This window comes from Lycium barbarum, chromosome 10 (genome assembly GCF_019175385.1).
Source record: "Lycium barbarum isolate Lr01 chromosome 10, ASM1917538v2, whole genome shotgun sequence".
Lineage (NCBI taxonomy): Eukaryota > Viridiplantae > Streptophyta > Magnoliopsida > Solanales > Solanaceae > Lycium > Lycium barbarum.
Window position 1 is genome coordinate 123160217 of NC_083346.1, and position 21926 is coordinate 123182142.

The window sequence follows — 21926 nt, forward strand, 5'->3', positions numbered from 1 at the left end:
TCAAAAATAATATTCTACTTTCTAACAAAGCACTTCTAGGTTGCAAAGTTGTATGTATAATCCAAGTAGATGTGTATTTTGCCCTCCATTCGTTCGTTATCCTAACGTTAATATATTCTCCATGTTGAGGATTGCGGAATACTAGTATAGTAGTGGTTAAACAACACATAATCACACATAAAACAAATAAAAAAAAATATAAAGATTTAATAAGATTTGGCCAAAGCTTATGTCCTCAACACTTCAATTTTCTAAATTAATTTCTTGATATTACAGAAAAAATAAGCGAGGAAAAGTGAAATAGCTACAAATTGAGTATTACAATCAAAACTTCGTAGACAGCTTCGCTTCCTCCTCGCTTCTTTTCTTACGACTAGCTTCTCAATTGGGTAATTGCAAGATAGTGTATCTCATAATCATTCATGTTTCATTTTCAGCCCCTTTCTTAGATGATGTTTCTTGGAAATTTCATATTTTGTATTTTAAAAGGAACAACAAAGAGAGAGAAAAAAAATCTTTTAAAGCTTTTGTCGAAACATATATGCCATTTAAATATTAGATTCATGGACGAATTATTAATATCAGAGGCGGATAAGGTAAGGAGACAACAATGTTTGAAGGGTATAAATTAATTAAACAAGGAATGGAAGTGCCAGTTAATAAGTTATTTTAAGAGAATAGGTTCACCATTTTAAATAAAATTAAAAAATAAAAGGAAGTGCATTTAGTTGGGTTCGATACCACGATCTTAAGGGGTTAAACCTATCACTTAACCAGTGCTCCACTCAGTCTAATTTAACCATGTGTTCTTTCAATTAATATTAAATATATTTTAAGAATTATATACATAATATATCGAGTTTAGTCGGGTGACCATGTGTTCACGTGACCCTTTTTTATGGCTAAATTCGCCCCTGATTGATGTATGTGCAAGAAACTGGATGCAAACGCACGTACTTCCTTTAACTGGGTTATGTATATTCTAACTAAATAGATATTTCTGGAAAGATATATTTAAATTAAATCATACTAACATTATTATGAAAAATATTTGGGACGTACATACGGTGGTATTCTTTTGCTCATTAACTTAAAATTTCGTATCATTCTCTCCCATCTTTGCATGTAGGAGCGAGGCGAATCTAGAATGAGTTCTGTATAAATTAACTTATTGATTTCAGCTCGAACTATACATATATATTTTTATTATATATAAGCGAATAAGGGCAGGACAAACATTAAATCGTGAACCTATTACTCTACATCTTTGATTTTAATTTATTTTTTTGTTATTAAAAGGGGCGAATCTGCAGTGCTATTTATGAATTCACATAAACTTAATAAGTTTTTATCTAGACTTTTTATAAATTACATGTATTCAAAAGTTTACTAAATATTTACAAATATTTAAATGCGACCTAGTTATTGTTATACATTAATTGTTAGTAAATCTGTGTTCAAATTCAGTAAACCAGAAAATTGAATGAAAAACGTAAAATGCACAAAACTGAAAATATCTGAATCCACAGAATTCACTGTATGTTCTTAAGGAATTTAATCCCTCACTGTACCCGAGGTTATGGATTACTTCCTCCCAGGATAAAACGAATATACATGTTAATGGCGTAGCGGTACCTCAAACCCCACCAACTTTGTCAAACGCAAATTCGGCAACAAATCCCACAATTCTACTATAATTTTGTTTTGAAAATAAATGCGTAGAACAGTTTAGAAGGAGAAAGAATTCAGTTTTTTGTATATAAAATCTGAGGCTAGACCTCTGAATTTATAGGCAATGAAAGTGTAAGATGGAGAGGTGCAACCCAAAAGGTGTCTTTTCGGTGCACTCCAAAAGATACATTTTCTCATTCCTCATTCATATCTTAAAATCCCAACATCAATTAGTGATTGTTATAAAAACTCATAGTAATAAACTTCAAATAATGGATATGTCTCTATTTATATACGGGGATGAGCTGAGTGCATACGTGAAGGCAAATAATATCTCCCAACACTTCAGAAATGCCATAGCCAGTTGGTAGAGTAGTGTACAATTAGCAAGGAGTAATTATGAGATCCACCAAAATCCAACTTTTTGGTGATTCTGCCAGATATCAACTGTTCAATTTCTTGTTAGGTGATGTCTGATGTTTCACTTCCTCTTTATACATTTTGATTGGCAGACTTCAACTTGATCATTTACTCTTTAATTTGTGGATACGTTTCAAGCAAAAATATAGTCACCACTTAATTGTAGAAAAACTAATATTCTTTTCTGTCTCAATTTAGATGACGTTGTTTGATTATGCACTGATGTTCGGCCAAAACATGCATATAATTAGTCATTGTTGCCTCACATTTTAGTGCTTTTAATTGTCTTTTGAGTATTAATTATATTGAATTGTGCTTAATATTATAATGTAGGAATAAAGTGGTGTGAAGATGAAGAAATTTGGAGCAAATATTGAATAAAAAGTGCAAGAACAAGAAAAATAGAACCGATGGAAAAATAAGAGATATGTAACGTTGAAGTGGAAAGAAGAAAAGGAAAAGAGAGAGAGGAGAGAAGTGGGGAACATAATTATGGGCTAATGATGGGAGAAAGTAACATTTGCAAAAGATGAATTAAATTGAAGAAAGGAAAGAACGCCTGGAAGGCGGCTGCGAGAATTGAGCTGCTGGAAAATTGCGCGTATGCGACGCGCAGCGTTCCTCGAGCCCGCTACTCTTTCTTGATCCGAGTTGGATCTGGTTTTTAAAAGCCTATAAATTTTGATACCCTATAAATATACATTTTACATAATTTTGGACCTAGAGAGAGTTTGGAGCCGCCGTAGAGGCCGGAATTACAGAGTTTTACCTTCTCTTCTCTGTATTACTCGTTTTTATATTTTTATTCGGATGATTTGTTATTTTTCCTTCATGTCTATGTGGAGCTAAACTCTTTAGTTCTAGTATTTTGATACAAACATGAAAGTTAGTTGACGTGTGATTACCGTTTCTATCTATTGATTTTTCATCTTTGGGTTGCTTATTTATTCTTGTGCTTAATTATTTGATTATCTGGCCAATAGTTAGACACTATCTGTGGTGCGTGAATTGGACTTTTGAGAGGGAATTCAAGTACGTAATAAGAATAAATAGAGTTCGTTCGATTTAATCGTTTCGCTATTGAGGATAAAGATATACCTTTTAACCCTACTTAGTTGGATACAGAGGAGTAAATGTGTTTTTGTTACCTCTGACGACCATAGAGAAATAGGCATTATAATAGCATCTACAGGCTTGTGAGCAGTTCGAGAGAATATCATAAAGTTAAATTAACCCGTCAACTAGTAACTCATAGGTAGAACGATTTGAAGACTCAATTGGAATGGTAGCGGTCATAGCCCTAGATCTATCTCTTCTCCGATAAAAATCCGCTCTTTCTTGGTTGAAGTTCATTATTTGTTTTCTTTTATTTTTATTTAGTTCGTAAATATAAATTTGGATTTTATTTCTTGTTTAGATAATTAGCATTAGTTTAATTTAGACGGTTAATCATAAGTCTCTGTGGGCACGATATCTGGACTTAACAATCCTACATTACTTGTACGACCGCGTATACTTGCGTGTGCGTTTGGGAGCAACATGCACGTAATTTAAGAAACAATAATTCTTCTCTTATCCCAGATGACTTGAACTTGTCTTGCCTCTCTTTTTGGACAACTAGGACTTCGCTAGATGGTTTGAGACGCTTAGCTTTCGATCGAGAAAGACGGGAGAGAATGATGCCAACCAATTTGACAAAGACATTCATATATGAAAAAGATAAAGAAAGACGTGCTAAGCTTGTGTTTACCTTCTGTCTTCTACCTTTATGCGAGCCAATTATATATGTTTGGCGTTGGATAGGAAGGCGTCACTTACTGTACTATACTATCGGCCATACAAATTGAAACCTGTGATCTAAACAAGCCTCAATTGGGTGGTTGTATGATAGCATATCCAATTCTCATTCATGTTTCATTTTCAATCATAGTTTCCCTTTCTTGGATGATGTTTCCTCGAAATTTCATACTTTGGTATCTTAAAAGGGACAATAAAGAGAGAGAAGAAGATATTTTAATTTTTTTTGGTCGGAACAAATGCCATTTAAATATATTCATATTCAACAATATTAATATATATCAGTCGGATAAGGAGACAACACTATTTGAAGGGTATAAATTAACAAGGAATGAAAGTGCCAGTTCATACTTAGAGCCTGTTTGGATGGGCTTAAAAAAAGCTGCTTATAAGTTAAAAAAAAATAAAAAAAATTGGTGTAGTCGAACTTATTTTTTTTGGCTTATAAGCTATTTTCAGCTTATAAGCTGCTTTAGATAAGCTAAGACAAATGAGTCAAATTATTTTTTTGGGCTTATTTTAGCACAAAATGACTTATAAGCTGGTCAGCCAAACACTCAAAAAAACTAAAAACAACTTATAAGCAACTTATAAGTCAATCCAAACGGGCTCTTATACTAGGGGTGAATGTATGTGCAAGAAGATGGATGCAAACGGACGTAACTTCCTTCAACTGAGTTATACATGTACTAAGTTAATTCCCAACATTTAAATTAATTATACTGATTTTTAAAATTCGCTCATTACTAACATGGAAAAGATATATATCTAAATTAGTTCCCAACATTCATACATACAAAAAATCTTTAGGTACGTAGATATAATTTGCTCATTACGTACTAACTTAAAATTCGTTGTCTCTCTCTCATTTTAAATAGAGACGGATCTATGGTGTGTTTGATGCAGGTTCAATTAAATTCAATATTTTCTACTCGAATTATATATACATAACCTAAAAAAATCTAAATACATACATATATAAGATTTCATCAAGTCGAGTTGGGCTTGACCCAGAACACAATATATCATATCATGTTATTAAAAATATCTTTAGGTTGTTTTAGCCCGACAACTTGTCATTCCTTCTTAATATGATTTGTTGTTGACTTGTTGTTATTGAGGTGAGCTGAGTCACGGGCGGATGCAGTCCTCCGATAACTTAATATTTTTTTTTATGCGTCTGTGAAAATTTATTAAAAATTCAATAATTACTAGACATGAATACCATAATTTTAAAAAGAAAAAAATGAGTTTATTAATAAAAAATTTAAAAATTAAATTCAGCAAATTTAAATTCTGAATTTGTCTGCTCCGTGAATGCATGCAGGAAGGCAAATAATATCTCCTCACACTTATAGAAATGCCATATCTAGTTGGTAGAGGTGTGTATAAGTTGATGGGATCCACTAAATTAAAATCCAAATTTTACTACTTCTGCCAGATATCAACTGTTTCTTGTTAGGTGATGTCTGATGTTTCACATCCACTTTATACATTTCGATTTGCAGACTTCAACCTGATCATCTAGTATACTCTTTGAGGATAAGTTACAAGCAAAAATAAAATACCACTTAATTTTCGCAAAAATTAATATATGTTTTTTCATTTCAATTTATGTGACGGTTTCTATTTAGAAAGGAAATAATTAAGAATTTTTAAAACTTGTGATCTAAAATAAATCAAAGGTATTTGTGTAACCATAATCATCTCATAAGGGATCCACCGAAGTTATTTCCTTTAGACAGAATTGCGCAATCGTTGAGAAATCTATTAGTGATTGGGTCATCCCTCCTGGCAAAGAAAGAAAGGCAGGTCAGCCGATCGGTCAAAAATAGATTTCATTTCTTTAATGTTAAGTTTAAAATTATATTGTCTTATCTAAATAAGAAAATATGATATTTTCGTTGAGACAAACTAAAAAGAAAAATATGACACATAACCAAGGGAGTAAATTCCTTTCTAGTTGTTACTTTTGGCTTATTTAGACTTGAGAATCAAATTAAATAATAAAAACAATTTTATTTGTTGCTAACTTTATCAAAAACGTCACTATAAATGATGATCCAATCAAATTTAAATTATTCAACTGCTCGTATTGTCCATAAGCACTTAAAATCATTGGAGCATAAAATACATAAATGGGGCCAAAGAATTTATACATATCACTAGCATAATTAGATACCTATTAATTAAACATTTTAGCGGCTTCTGCCGAATTCTTTTGGCGTATAATGAAAGAAAAAAAACAACTGATCGATTAATTTTTTAATCATATGAAATTAGAACCAATGCATAATGCCAATATTTAGAAACAATTAATGGCCCTAAGATTTCTTGTGATTTGTTCTATTAAATGCAACATGGCTGAGTTGTTTACGAACCCAATCACGATTTTCTATTGCTAATTAAAAAGATTATGTTTGTCCTTTTTTAGTACTCTGTTACATGAAAATTATCAAAAGGGTGTTAGGGTACCAACAATATTTTGTCAAACGTACTTGTAAATTGTAATCACATGATACTGTGTCACACGCGTTAACTGTACTTGAAAATTTTAATATTTGTGTATTGGCAATAATATAAGCACTAAGGATGGGAGTATTTAGAGATTAGTGCAAGAACTATGATAATTACATAAATTACTTTGTGCACTGGGTTAAAGCGTGCACAATAACCATCGACCTCATCGTTTTTTGAAGTGGTCTTGAGAAAAAATATAATGATGTGAAAAATATTATTAAATTAATTTTTTCTTTTTGGTAGTAACATTTTTCTTTTAAGGTATGTCGATATATATGTTCCACTAACAATTTTTTAGGAATAAATATCATTGTGATTGTAATATGTATAATATTAATCCGTGATGAGTTTATATGAAGTAATATGATCAGCGAGAATTCAGATGCCCGAGCCATGGCAAAGCTAGTGGCGCAAGAGCGTTCCGAACCCCCTCCGTCGGATAGTTCAATTGTATAAAGTAAAAATTATTTTTATGTATATATAGTCAATGTTGAATCTTCTTGGCTTCTCCGTATGCTTGTTTCTTTATGTTTTGAATCCCCTTAGTGAAATCCTTAGTTTCGCTACTTTACCCAACTCAACTTGTTTGGAAGTACATCGTCATTGTAGTTGTTGTTATTGTTGTTGTTGTGTATCGGAAGCGAGCTAGTTTTAAGACACCAAAAACAATCAACTCTTGACACTTAATTAATCAGAAGTAGGGATAAGATGATAAATGCTTGTTAATCATGTCATTAGCCATGATAATGACTGTAGTTTAGGAGAATTTGGTGACGCATTGTAAATTCTAATTAAGCTGACTTCTTGTATGGTTTATTGGTAAGTTAGTGGAAGTTAATTGATAATTGTAATTGCCATCCAACAAGTAGGATACGGGTATTATTAACTCAGATTAAGAATAATCAAGGCCAGTACATAAATACGTTCCCGTAGTGAAAGTAACTAATTAGTTAGTACTTAAAATCGACATGAAATGAGAAGTGCTAAGTATAAGTAACTAATCACTTTTTAGTCATATTGAAACCTAAGTTTGATGATACAAGGTTAATGATGGCTAAAAATCAGACTCCCGATCGCTTAACTTCGTGTCATTTTCATAATTTTTGGAAAAGAATTAATGGAATGATAATGTTTTTTCATACTTTTATGTGGCCAACAATATGGAGTGGGGGGATTTATACAATTATTTTACTAGTTTCCCCTGTAAAAAATGACGTCGAACCTGAATTGTATTTTGTAAATACGTTCAACATATAAGATTGATTTGATCTTTCTTCACTTCCTTAAATGAGAACACTACTTATGAAAGACACCGTGTCAAACAGAGACGTATTTAAATTGACCCACTCATGAATATGTTCCAGAACCAATTCATTGAAATTTTGACAAGTTGAATGAATTATGAGCTAAATTTGACATAAAACATCATCAAAATTGCCAGTTGCCATTCTTTCTTTATTTTGCTTTTATTAATGTGTATATAATTGCCAATAATATTACTCCATATCCATATTGATATATAGAGGTATGAAAGACGATGACAATGGGATCCACCAAAATCAAAATTATGCTGCTTCTGCCAGATATATCAACTGTTCATTTTGTTGGTGATATTTCATTCTCCAAACACATTATGGTTCAATTAGATTTTAACCTTTCATCAACCTACCAGGATCCTACTCGATTCACAAATATCACAAGGAGAAAGTAACAACCCAATAGGAAACCTATGGCTCTAACTTTAATACAATTTTTTCACAAAGTTCCGTTGGATGCAGCTTGTTAACAAGTTATGACGGGCTAGCATAACTTGTACAAATTGTTCACAAGTTTCAATCTACCTATCTTGTTAAATTAATCACAAGTCTTGATGAATTGGGAAAACTTGCATGTCTACTTCAATTGTTCACAAACTTTAATGGACCAGCAAGACTTGAAATTTTCTTTATTTAATCTATCTTGTTAAATTGTTCGTAAATTCTGATTAATCTACAAAACTTCCCTGGATAATGCTTTACCGACTGTCGTAATATCCAAGTTGTAACTATCCAAATTCCAATGGACTAAAACATTTTATCATTTTGTGTATGGCTACTGCGTGCACGTATTGAATTAGTTGATGTAGTTATAAGATTTAGATAACACTTGGGATATTTTAAGGAGGTCGACAATTTGAGATCCCTTGTACTGTCTCTTCTCTTCCACAGTGAAAAAATCTTTGTATTTTTGTTCCAAGAATATTTACTTGGCCGAATGTCGTTAAATTCTTGTGTTATTTCGTTTCTTCTATTTGCTTCTCATGTAATTGTATGCTAGTTAATCATCGATATTCCGCAACAATATAACTAATAAATAACGAACTTTATCATTTTTCACAAACCTTAACTAAACTAGGATATCATCAATGGACTATGAGATATTTGGGGATGGATCACTAGTGGGCTAAGGTAACACATAAATTGCTTTCTTGAATTTCTAAAGCTGGCATTTGAGTTGACAAGACCTCACTTTTTTGTCCGTTAGAGATGGGACGTTCAAGAATCGAATTTGGGTCCAATTCAATCTTCCATGACAAATATATTGATTTCCGTCATTTCATTAAAGATCATGTTTTTGACATCATCTTTATACTTATCCAATAGAGGTAAATATACTATATTATATACAACATCTTCCGGTGTAAAATGAAGAATTTACCTAAATAGTTGCTCACCCACTTGCTTGAACTAAAAATAATCGGCGGATGTGTGTGTGATCATGTATAATAAGTGTATAATCGTGCATGATCAGTGTGTAATCTATGTATACTGACTAGGAAAAGTAAACAGTGACTTCGACCGGCTATTTTTTGTAAAGATACCGTGTAAAATGAGGGGCTCGACCAGAAAAAAATAGTTCCAACCATTAGTTGGAGTGAAGGCACAAGAAGTGTATTATTTATGAGTGAGAAATCCCAAGGGCTACAGCCGCACAGTTTGAAACTGAGTCCGGAGCCTAAAGGGTATAAAAATACACAGTATAAACCAAAAGGGCATCATCAAAAATTTATATACCAAAAGGGGTATAACGTGGGCTGATCCACGTTATACCCCAAAAAACTTTTTCCGTTGTCAGATGTCATCAACGAAAAATTTAAAAATAAAATAAAAAATTGTATAACGTGGACTGATCCACGTTATACAATTTATATTTATAACATGGACTGTCCACGACTCTTCATCTTTATGCCCTAAAATTCTTTTACAATATTTATAGATGCAATGTCTATACAAAGCTTAAGCAGGACGACTGTTCAACACTTATATTATGCAAAATATAAACTTGCTATAAGAATCAACATTAAACAATTGTGTAAATGGGCTCAGCTTGAAGTAATCAAACATTAACAACTACTCCTCTGGTTAAAAAAAGAGTGTCCACTTAGCCTTTATTTTAATTTTTTTATTTAAAAAGAGTGTCTACTTACCAAATCAAAAAAAAATTAACCTTGTTTTTTCAAATTTACCCTTATTAAGTGAAGTGACCAAATCCCAATACTTAATTAGAGGTAATTCAGTCAAATTACCTATTTTTGTCTAGAAGTTAGTATTTTCTTAAGGAGTGTGCAAATAGCTAAGTGGACACTCTTTTCGAACCGGAGGTAGTATGAATTTCGGATCGATTTGTTAGACGATGAAAGTGATCACTAACTTCATATTAAATAGGAGTATATTAGAAGGTTGCTGCAACATACATGTAGGTTGAATACTTAACGTATGCAAGTGGAAATCTAAAACTCGATAACATTCACAACTTTTTCAGTACCTACATGGAGTATAATATAAGACACATATTCCATGCCATTTTGCAGTCTCCATGTGTTTAATTACTCCTAGAGCAACCCATCAGCATGAAATATATTTTAGGGCATAAAGATGAAGAGTCGTGGACAGTCCACGTTATAAATATAAATTGTATAACGTGGACTGATCCACGTTATACAATATATTTTGTATAACGTGGATCAGTCCACGTTTTACAAAATATATTTGTAAAACGTGGACTGATCCACGTTATACAAAATATATTGTATAACGTGGATCAGTCCACGTTATATAATTTTTTTTTTTTTAATTTTTTGTTGATGGCATCTGACAACGGAAAAAGTTTTTTGGGGTATAACGTGGATCAGCCCACGTTATACCCCTTTTGGTATATAAATTATTGATGATGCCCTTTTGGTTTATACCGTGTATTTTTATACCCTTTAGGCTCCGGACTCGTAATAGGTTTTTGGTTTGCGGCAGAATTCGAACCCAGGACGTGTGCCTAAACCACACATCATGCGCTGCACTCATACCGATATAGATCAAAGCCTTGGGGGCCTAAAAGAACATTTCTTCTTAAGTTACTCTTTTTAGAGAATAAAGCTAACCACCTGACCAGAAATCAGCAGAATGGAAATTAACAATCTCGTCTATGAGCATGCAAACTAAGTATTATTATGAGCATAATTGTTCCAAGAAAAACCATAGCTTCTGCAAACAGTAAGGTTAAGTAAATGAATGAGTTCCAAATACTGTCAAGAATTTTAGGTTCTTCACAGTTTACACAGGCTTCTGGATCAGCAATTCAGCATAGACAAAATTATTCTCCACTATGGGGATTCTTATTTTTTCAGTTAAGTCTCTGTCATTGCAGTGTTTTCTGATAAAATTGAGGAAAATCAATAGCAATATCTACTATTTAATAAATTTTACTTACATGCTTAAGATCAGAAACTAGTAATGCAGGACAAGAAGTGAATTCTCTTGGCAATATGCTCACAAGGCACATCCTTAAGATGGTGTAAAGACCAGAAGAATAGCTTTATCAGGTTTAATAATGAAAGAACTCAACTGGTTCGGAAGTGGCTTCTTTCCATTTCCCATGACAATGATTATACTGATTGCTGCAAGGCCTCGATAAATGCATCCTTGAGATGAGGGTTCGTTGCAGCTACCCGTTGGGCTGTAATGTCAAATTCTGAACCGGATCTGATGCAAAAAAACTACTACACATCAGATGCTTTCTTTTTGGTTTCACATAAATACTTGAAAACTATTCCCGTTTAGCTTTTTGTGTCTTTCTCAATATGGAAAACAGATATCGGATTTTGCTGATTGTTCCTTCACTAAAAACACTACCTTAAATGATTGGTCTTACAGTAACTTTCCAAGAGTGTAGTTAATTATTTAACTCAAGAAATCATCATTTTTCACAGCAAGAAGAGACAGAAAATCCATGCTTTCTTCTGTTTTCTTCTCATAGAGAATAAGCAACAGAGAGAAACTAAAAGTTTAAAGAGTGCGAGAATAATGTCTCTAATCCTTGTAGATTTTACTACATAATACTGTCTTAAGTAATTCATAATCCACTGATTTAGGACCTATGTTGGTCGGACTCTTCAAAAATGCCAACAGGTATGTGTCGGATTCTCCAAAGGTAATGCATTTTTTGACGATCCGACACGGGTACGACAACATTTTTGTGAAGTCCGAGCAATATAGTTTAGGACACTATCTCTAATCCACGATTGCTTGTAATTAAGAAATAGCCTAATCTAAGTAGATTAATCATTCTAATAAAAGAATTCCAATCAACGGTCCCCAATTATTAACCAATTGCTGACTTATGTTAAGACTTCATATTGATCCTTTTCATTATAAGAAAAGAGTTCATGAGGAATAAAGTGTGTTACTCACGGATCAAATAGGACGCCTCCAGCTTCCTTCAGTATTATGGCGCCACCAGCCACATCCCTGTAAGTAGAAGCATTCCATCGGCAACCAATGACATAGTCAGGATTTTTACTAAGGGGATTCAAAATATAAAGAAGTAAACAAACAGAAAAGCCAAAGGGATTCAGCAGCTACTACATATATGAACCCCCTTCCACCCACACCCCCACACCCCCGCCAAAGCTCTGCCCGTGTCAGCAACATATTGTACGCAATCAGATTGATGAAATTCCCTTACCAAGGGCCTCCAAATCCAGTTAAATAGAAGAGTTCAAGCCTTCCACACGCCACCCAACAGAGATCGAGTGCACACGAACCGCACATTCGGAGTGATCTGACCTGAAATATAACACTCAAGTTAATTTTATTGTGTCTAAACACATTTGTTCACCGAACTTTGGACGCCTAACCTTGAAAAGCAGGTTGTTGATTCGCCTCGTTGTAGCTTCTATAGTTAAGTTATCCCGTGTAGGTACAACCTGCTCGAGCAACACAAAATCTGAGTAGATTTTAAGTATATCAAGAGGTAAACAACAAATGTTAATCAGCATATTTATACATGTAATTTCAGATAGTCTACTATAGCATGCACATCACCAGAATATGATCCTATTTATCTGTAAAAACTACAACCATATGAATCTAGCAATGACAAGAGACTTTTTCAGCAGTCTTTACTATTCCAAATATAAGAGAAGCAGGCTTTATAAATTTAGTTGATCGGCCAGATTCTTTGTAGTTACATCTTTGTAGAAGTCAGAACCAATAAACTAAATTGGCCGCAATGATTTGAGGTTATTCTAAAATAATAACCAGAATGCACGTTAACTGAAAATTTTGAAAAGTGCCTTCACTTCAACTACAATGAGAATCAGGTAGAGGCGGATGTAGTCTTTTGACTATGCGTTCATCTGAACCGGGTAATTTTCTACTATGGATGTATATGTAACCATATACCAAAAAAACAACAACAACAACAACAACAACAACCCAGTGAAATCCCACATCGTGGGGTCTGGGGAGGGTAGAGTGTACGCAGACCTTACTCCTACCAAGGTAGGACGGCTGTTTCCGAAAGACCCTCGGCTCAATAAAAGCATAAAAGCATAAAAAGAAGTCAGATAAGGTTAAGAGATTCGAATAAGAGATTAGAGATTCAAAGCGATATGAAAATGAAATAATGCAAGCGGCACAGGAAATAACAGATAATAGCAGAAATCGGAGCAGATAACACAGGATAATCAAAGCACAGGAAATAACAGATAATAGCAGAAATCGGAGCACAAAAAACTATATTGCAATAGTGCGACTACTAATAAGAACGGATAACGAGACTATCTACTAGCCTTCTACCCTAATTTGGGTCTTCCAAACCCTCCTATCTAAGGTCATGTCCTCGGTAAGCTGTAGTTGCGCCATGTCGTGCCTAATTACCTCTCCCCAATACTTCTTCGGCCCACCCCTACCTCGTCTGAAACCATCCATGGCCAACCTCTCACACCTCCGCACTGGGGCATCTGTGTCTCTCCTCTTCACATGCCCAAACCATCTCAATCTCGCTTCTCGCATCTTGTCTTCCACCGAGGCCACCCCCACCTTATCCCAAATATCCTCATTCCTAATCCTGTCACTCCTGGTGTGGCCACACATCCATCTCAACATTCTCATCTCGGCAACTTTCATCTTTTGAACGTGAGAGATCTTAACTGACCAACACTCCGCCCCATACAGCATAGTCGGTCTAACCACCACTTTGTAGAACTTGCCCTTAAGTTTTGGTGGCACCTTCTTGTCACATAGCACTCCGGAAGCAAGCCTCCATTTCATCCACCCTGCCCCAATACCAAAACCTTTACAAATATTAGATCTGAACCCATTATTTTAACAGTACAACGAGTTCAGTGCTAAGGATCTTAAAGGGTGAACCGATTAAATTTAAATCCTAGATCTGCATTTGGAATCAGGCTTATTAATCGACCAATTATATGCCCCTTCTGAGTGTATGGAAACCTAGCCGGAAGTACTTGGAGTTGGAGAGTAGTCTTGAAAACAATTACCGAAATTTTGTGTTCATATCAACCATAATTACAGCAGAATAGTCAAATTGCAGAAGTAGGTTGTATTTCATCGAAATTCATGACCTAAAGGATTCGTGCAGATATCCTATTATAATAACAATAGACACGGTCGATTACCTCAGTGCCAAGGAGGGACTTCATGAGTTCGGATTGTGAAGATACTGTACACATTAAAACGTCGCAAAAGACTAGTTAGAGATCAATAGAGTGTAAATACAAATGCAGTAAAGGTACACCAGGTTCGATATGCAACATACCTTTGATAGGCTTCCCGTTGAGAAACGCACCTTTCCCGTCAATTCCAGTGAAAAGCTACACATCAAAAGCCAATCTTGTTTATGACATTCAATTAGCCATTTAAAGCAACCCCTCCCCACAAAGGGAAAAAAATGTCCTAGCTGATTCAATCCATAGAATCAGCTAAATATCTCACCTCATCGATAATTGGGTCATAAACGACACCAATTGTTGGAATCTTCTCGATTGTGAGACCAATTGAGACACAGACAGAAGGAAACCTATAACAATCAGTTTGTGCCAACAAATGCATTGAGTGGATAGGCGAACAATATAAAATAGCTTGTCACAGGATATATGGACCGAGAAATTTATGCTTACCCGTGCACAAAATTAGTTGTTCCATCAACCGGATCAACTATCCAAGTTGGTTCATCAGTTAGCTCAAAATCTCCAGTAGCAGCAGAAGTCTCTTCACCTATGAACTAAGTTTTAAGGATATTGCAGCACAGAATGAGAAACAGAATAACTGAATTTTCCAAATAGTACAGTTAACCAAGTGATTTAATTTAGAACAATATCGGTGGAAGTTAACCTTGTGAGTTGGAAAATGTTGCTTGAGATGATTGAATATGAGATCTTCACATGCCTTGTCAGTCTCTGTGACCAAATCCACCTATATTCAGTAAACGGGTAAATCAAAGCCTATAACTCAATCCTCCTACTATGATGTCTTGTACACTTGACTTTTAAGTTGATGGATAATATTTTCTTTGATATTATCATTTTCCAATAACTTGAATTTTCCTTAGTGTTTTTGTCAAGAAAAATATTTTCAACCAAAAGGGAACAATGACTTTGCTCACTTATAAGCAACAAGACGGAGGTAGTGTAGAAGTTATGAGTTCATTCGATCCTAGTAGTAATAAGTACAAACAATAGATTTCGAACCTAGTACATTAAATAGAATTGGTATATTTTCGAAGTCGAACCCAGTACATAAATTAGACTGGTATAAAAAGTTCAACCAATACTTAGACATTGTTATCACTTTTAATACTCAAAGATATCACAAAAACACTTTCCTTATAGCCTATACAACCCAATATACAAATCATCATATATTAACAATTTACAAATTATTCCATGTTGAGCTATGTTACTCTAAATCTTCAAAAGCTGCTACCAGGTGCTTGTCGGATCCTCCAAAAGTAGTCATTTTTGGACAATCCGACACGACTGCGGTAGCATTTTTGGTGAGTTCAAGCAACTTAGCTGTTGTCTAAAAGCTCAATAACACACAGATTTGACTTTCAAAGAAGCATACCAACCATTATTTTCCCTTCAGTTTACTGTTTACTTACTCCATCCGTTCATTTTTAGTTGTCCATTATCCTAAAAATAATTTTTCACTATTACTTATTCACTTTAGCATATCCTTTTTTTTTTTTCTTGTTTTACCCTAAACATTAGAATATACCCCATTTAAATATGGGTATTATGGTAAAATGTATACTTCATTTATTAACTTCTTAAGGGTCGTGCAAAGTCAACGGTAGACAAGTAAAAGTGAACCGAGAGATTAAAAAACTATAAATTGGTCAAAATCACTTATTTATAAAAAGAAATAAGTAATAATAATAAGAACACAAATGCTCAGAAAGAGATTAAAAAGTTACCTCTCCTTTGTGCACCACATGCTTAGTCTCATAAAATCCTTTGCGGATTATCTGCAAAACACATAAAAATTTGAGACAAAGAAATCAAGAATCAAGAAAAAATAAAAACAAAGGAACATTTGGGGTTGATTTAATTTAATTAACCTCTCCAGCTCTTTTAGCTGCATCAATAGCAACAGCCAAGAATTCTTCTAGTGAACCTGAAATTTCATTGAAAAAAATAACATTTAAAAGAAACATACATGCACATACTCAGGACTATATATATATCATATATGCTAAAATTAATATGTTTTTTGAAGAATAGAGCAATGGAAACGAACCATGTTGAGCCATCTGCAGTATTTTTTTTGTAACGCTTTTTCTCTAGTTTTCTCCGATTTAGTATTTGTTTGTTTATGTGAATAGGCTAAGTGATACAATCAGAATAATACTGTACTTGAATAGAGAATGCTTATTAATTAGGGACTAATCTCGCAAGATAGCATAGTATAAAGGGGGGAATAGGTAGAGGAATATTAGAAGGTGGAAGCATCTTTAGCAGTACAATCAGATGTCAGTTGGCGGACGAATTAAAATGAGTTAAGTTAATAAATGAATTTTTATCTAAATAAAAATAATTTGGCACAAAATTATCAATTTAGCAGAATAATATGCTTTTCAAAAAGTAACAATAGGTTTTTAATTTATGATATTATTACTACATATAAGTGAGGATAGATGAGTTTTGTAGTCCTCACAACCTCAACACTTTTATTTTTACCCTTCTTTTGGCCTTTATTTACATAGATACCTATATGTATTTTGGTAATTTTTGAAAAAATTTATGGCAATATCCAAAAAGCAACAAAGTGTTATGAAATATAGTAAATATAGAGTATGAATGTCCACTACACAAATATAATGCCTCTTCCATTATCTTTCACCATTTTAATGGATCTTCCACCATCTTAATGGTTCTTCCATTATCTTCCACCATCTTAATGGTTCTTCCATTATCTCATATATTTAATGCATATGTAGCACTATAAATAGAGGCATAAGTTTTCATATGGGATATACTTGAACACATTTGGATGAATAAGAAATCTCTCCTCTCTTGTCTCTCTATTTCTATTGTGTTCATCCTTTACTATTGTGACTCTTTTAGCTTCATTTTACAATACGTTATCAGCACGAGTCTCTAACTTCATTACCGTCGCTCCAATCACTCCAAGTTGAATCTACTTTTTCATCTGGTATGCGTTTTTACCACCCTTCTAATATAAGTTATGCAAACAGAAAGTTAATTAGCTTCTAAGTCATCTGCCAATTCTATTTTTATGCAAATATTTTTGTACCATACATTTGGTTTGTCAATTGATATTCCGCTGCCAATTCGCTTTTAGTATTCTCATGAAATAATAAATCTTTATGTGCTATAGTAGTAAACATTTAACAGTTAACAACACGAATATGGTAATTTTTATAAAACAGTACTTTAAATATATATATTGGTTGGTGGTTGTGGATTAGTTGTTCTTTTAATAAGACCATGATTATATGTTACTGTTAATTTGATTGGGTTATATTGACTACAAGTTTGAGAGAAGAAACAGGTTGTTTTGTGAAAAAAAAAAAAAGTATTGTTTGAAAAAAAAATAATGTTTTTGTGAAAAAAAAAGGAAGGTACTGTGTTTGTAAAAAGGTATTGTTTTTTGGAAATTAAACTTACTATTTTTGAGATTATGTTGTTTAACTGTATCTAACTCAAATATTTCTATGATAGTTTTGATCATCATGTCGAATTTGTCGAAGCTTGAGTTTGTGGCACTTGATATCTCGGGAAAGAATTACCTATCATGGGTACTTGATGCTGAAATTCACCTAGACGCCAAAGGTCTTGGTGCCACTATTACTCAGGATAATACAACATCAAGTCAGGACAAAGCGAAGGCAATGATTTTCCTTCGTCATCATCTGGATGAAGGATTGAAGGTTGAATACCTGACAGTGAAAGATCCACTTGAATTGTGGACTGGTTTGAAGGAAAGGTATGACCACATTAAGGTAACGGTATTGCCCAGGGCTCGTTATGAGTGGATTCACTTACGGTTACAAGATTTTAAAACTGTATGTGATTATAACTCTGTTGTCTATAGAATTACTTCCCAACTGAAATTATGTGGGGATAATATAACTGACGAGGATATGTTGGAAAAGACTCTTACGACTTTTCATGCCTCCAATTTGGTATTACAACAACAGTACCGTGAAAGGGGTTTTAAAAAGCATGCTGATTTGATATCATGTCTTCTTGTGGCTGAGCAGCACAATACCCTTTTATTGAAAAATCATGAAGCCTGTCCCACTGGAACTGCTCCATTTCCGGAAGCGAATGTGGTAGCAACACATGGCCCAACTGAAAGAAGACAAAATAATCGAGGCCATAATAATGAGCGTGGGCGTGGCAGGGGCAAGGGACGATATAATAATCGTCGTGGTGGTGGTCACCATAAAAGGGAGAACAATATGGGTTATCAAGGCAATCCTTCAAGGAACAACTGTCATCGTTGTGGTTTGAAAGGTCACTGGAAAAATGAATGCCGGGCGCCTGAACATTTTGTCAGGCTTTATCAAAATTCCTTCAAAAGAAAGGCAAATAGAGGTGGTGCCTCTTCTGCTAATGCCCGGGTGGAGTCACACATGACTTTTAAAAATAACGATGAGGCAGGGCCTTCACGAAAATATGATGATAATGTTGAAGCTAATTTGGCTTTGAAAGATGATGATTTTGATGGGCTTGATGATATTACTCATTTGGAAGTTGAAGACTTCTTTGGAGATCGAAATTGAGATTTGATCGTTTCACTGGGGAATGTGTTATGTTATTATTTTTATTTATGTGTTTTAAGTTGTCTTTATGTTGTTTTATTTTCGAGAAGTACTTAAATTCTCTATGTTGTTTTATCTTCTGGATTAGTAATTAAGTTTTATATTGTTAGTTTCCGTATTTCTTACGATGTATTTTTGTTTTTATGAAGATAAATAAAATTCCCCAGTCTTTAATTGGATCCAAGATGAGTAATAGAGATATGTGCCTTTTGGATAGTGCTACAACTCACACTATATTAAGAGAAAAGAAATATTTCTCTCATTTGGTTATGAAAAGGGCTTGTGTTAATACAATATCTGGTAGTACAAAATTAATTGAGGGCTCTGGAAAAGCGACCTTATTACTACCTGGAGGAACAATATTGGCCATTAGTGATGCACTATATTGCAGCAAGTCTCGAAGAAACTTATTAAGTTTCAAGGTTATTCGCCAAAATGGTTATCACATTGAGACTGCCAATGAAGGAAAAGTTGAGTGCCTTTATATTATTATAATGAAAGCTGGGGGAAAGTTTGTGCATGAAAAATTACCCGCACTTTCTTCCGGGTTGTACCATACAAGTATTGGTGCGGTTGAAACACATGTTGTAGTAAATAAAAGGTTTAATGATTCTAATGATTTTATCATTTGGCATGACCGGTTGGGCCATCCCGGTTCTAGTATGATGCGCAAAATAATTAAGAATTCACATGGGCATACTTTGAAGAACCAAAAGATTCTTCAATTTAAGGAATTCTCTTGTGCTGCTTGTTCTCAAGGAAAATTGATTATTAAACCATCAGCAACTAAGGTTGGGATTGAATCCCCCGCATTTCTGGAACGTATACAAGGTGATATATGTGGGCCAATTCACCCTTCATGTGGACCATTTAAATATTATATGGTCTTGATTGATGCATCTACAAGATGGTCACATGTGTGCTTATTATCAACTCGCAATATGGCTTTTGCGAGATTATTGGCTCAAATAATAAGGTTAAGAGCACAATTTCCAGATAATGCGATAAAGAAAATTCGTCTTGATAATGCTGGTGAGTTTACATCTCAGGCCTTTAATGATTATTGTACGGCCACGGGAATAACAGTTGAACATTCGGTTGCTCATGTTCATACTCAAAATGGTCTGGCAGAATCAATGATTAAACGCCTACAATTGATAGCTAGACCATTGCTAATGAGGACAAAACTTCCTGTTTCGGTATGGGGACATGCTATTTTGCATGCAGCAGCACTTGTGCGTATAAGGCCAACCAGTTATCATGAATTCTCCCCATTACAATTGGCTTTTGGTCAAGAGCCAAATATTTCCCATCTTCGAATTTTTGGATGTGCGGTATATGTTCCAATTGCTCCACCACAACGCACAAAGATGGGTCCCCAAAGAAGGTTGGGGATATATATTGGGTATGAATCTCCTTCAATTTTAAAATATTTAGAACCGATGACTGGAGATTTATTTACAGCAAGATTTGCCGATTGTCATTTTGATGAATCAGTATACCCAACATTAGGGGGAGAACATAAGCAGTTGGAAAAGGAGATAGATTGGAATGCATTATCACTATCTCATTTAGATCCTCGAACAAATCAATGTGAGCAAGAGGTTCAAAAGATGATTTATTTGCAAAATGTCGCAAATCAACTGCCAGATGCATTTACTAATCTTCCAAGAGTTACTAAATCTCATATTCTAGCTGCAAATACTCCAGTTCGAGTTGATGTCCCGGTAGGACAAACGGTTAATGCAAATGATTCCAGGCCACGTCTGAAACGTGGTAGACCAATCGGTTCCAAGGATAAAAATCCTCGAAAAAGAAAAGAAATAAATGATCAAGATGATCATCCTGTGAGGGAAATTGCTCAAGAAGAGGCCCGAGACATAATAAATGATAAGCCCACAGAGAAGGTCCGGATACTTCAAAATAATGATAGTGAAGAGATCTCGATAAGTTATGTCTCGGCGGGGAAAAGGTGGAACCGAAATGATATTGTGGTCGACAATACTTTTGCATATAATGTTGTTGTTAAGATAATGCAACAAGATGAGGATCTTGAGCCAAAATCTGTTGATGAATGTAGACAGAGAAATGATTGGCCAAAATGGAAGGACGCAATTCAAGAAGAATTGACTTCACTTGAAAAACGTGAAGTTTTCGGACCAATTGTCCGAACACCTGAAGATGTCAAGCCAGTGGGGTACAAATGGGTGTTTGTGCGAAAACGAAATGAGAAAGGTGAAGTCGTAAGATATAAAGCACGACTTGTGGCACAAGGATTTTCGCAAAGGCCTGGCATTGATTATGTGGAGACATATTCTCCTGTGGTGGATGCAATTACCTTTAGGTATCTAATAAATATGACAGTTCGTGAAAAGCTTGATATGCAACTGATGGATGTTATCACAACCTATTTATATGGCTCATTGGACCAAGAAATTCTTATGAAAATCCCTGAAGGATTCAAAGTGCCTGAAGCATACAAAAGTTCGCAGGAAACCTGTTCAATAAAACTTCAGAAATCTTTATATGGATTGAAACAATCAGGGCGGATGTGTTACAATCGTCTTAGTGAATATTTGCTAAAGGAAGGATATAAAAATGATCCTATTTGTCCTTGTGTTTTTATAAGAAGATATGGGTCTGAATTTGTCATAATAGCTGTGTATGTTGATGACTTGAACATCATTGGCACTCCTAAAGAGCTTTCAAAAGCTATAGAGTGTTTGAAGAAAGAATTTGAAATGAAAGATCTAGGTAAGACAAAATTTTGTCTTGGTCTACAAATTGAGCATTTGACAAATGGAATATTTGTCCATCAATCAACATACACTGAAAAAGTTTTAAAGCGCTTTTACATGGATAAATCACATCCGTTGAGTACCCCGATGGTT

The 21926-nt window shown here is 34.3% G+C and overlaps 2 protein-coding genes and 1 long non-coding RNA gene across 4 annotated transcripts; 2 read left to right on the forward strand and 1 right to left on the reverse strand.

The window, feature by feature from the left end:
- The first annotated feature begins 1817 nt into the window (after nt 1-1817).
- Nucleotides 1818-2954, forward strand: LOC132615844 (uncharacterized). Its single transcript, XR_009572870.1, has 2 exons — nt 1818-2137; nt 2425-2954. It is a non-coding gene; the product is annotated as an uncharacterized LOC132615844 (long non-coding RNA).
- An 8050-nt stretch (nt 2955-11004) lies between these two features.
- LOC132614953 (inositol monophosphatase 1) lies at nt 11005-16684 on the reverse strand. 2 transcript variants are annotated; one of them, XM_060329501.1, is made up of 12 exons: nt 16485-16683; nt 16306-16361; nt 16162-16212; nt 15078-15158; nt 14864-14967; nt 14679-14763; nt 14503-14557; nt 14363-14406; nt 12578-12646; nt 12406-12506; nt 12132-12188; nt 11005-11423 (listed from the first exon to the last, which is right to left on the reverse strand). In XM_060329501.1, exons 1-12 carry the CDS (start codon nt 16495-16497, stop codon nt 11327-11329), a joined length of 813 nt encoding a protein of 270 aa, XP_060185484.1. In that variant the 5' UTR covers nt 16498-16683; the 3' UTR covers nt 11005-11326. The 2 variants fall into 2 exon arrangements, with proteins under 2 accessions (XP_060185484.1, XP_060185485.1); XM_060329502.1 differs by lacking the exon at nt 12132-12188 and having other exon boundaries at nt 16485-16684.
- A 1256-nt stretch (nt 16685-17940) lies between these two features.
- Nucleotides 17941-18996, forward strand: LOC132613439 (uncharacterized). The gene has a single exon (XM_060327461.1). The coding sequence runs from the start codon at nt 17941-17943 to the stop codon at nt 18994-18996; it is 1056 nt and encodes a 351-aa protein (XP_060183444.1).
- Nucleotides 18997-21926: the final 2930 nt, after the last annotated feature.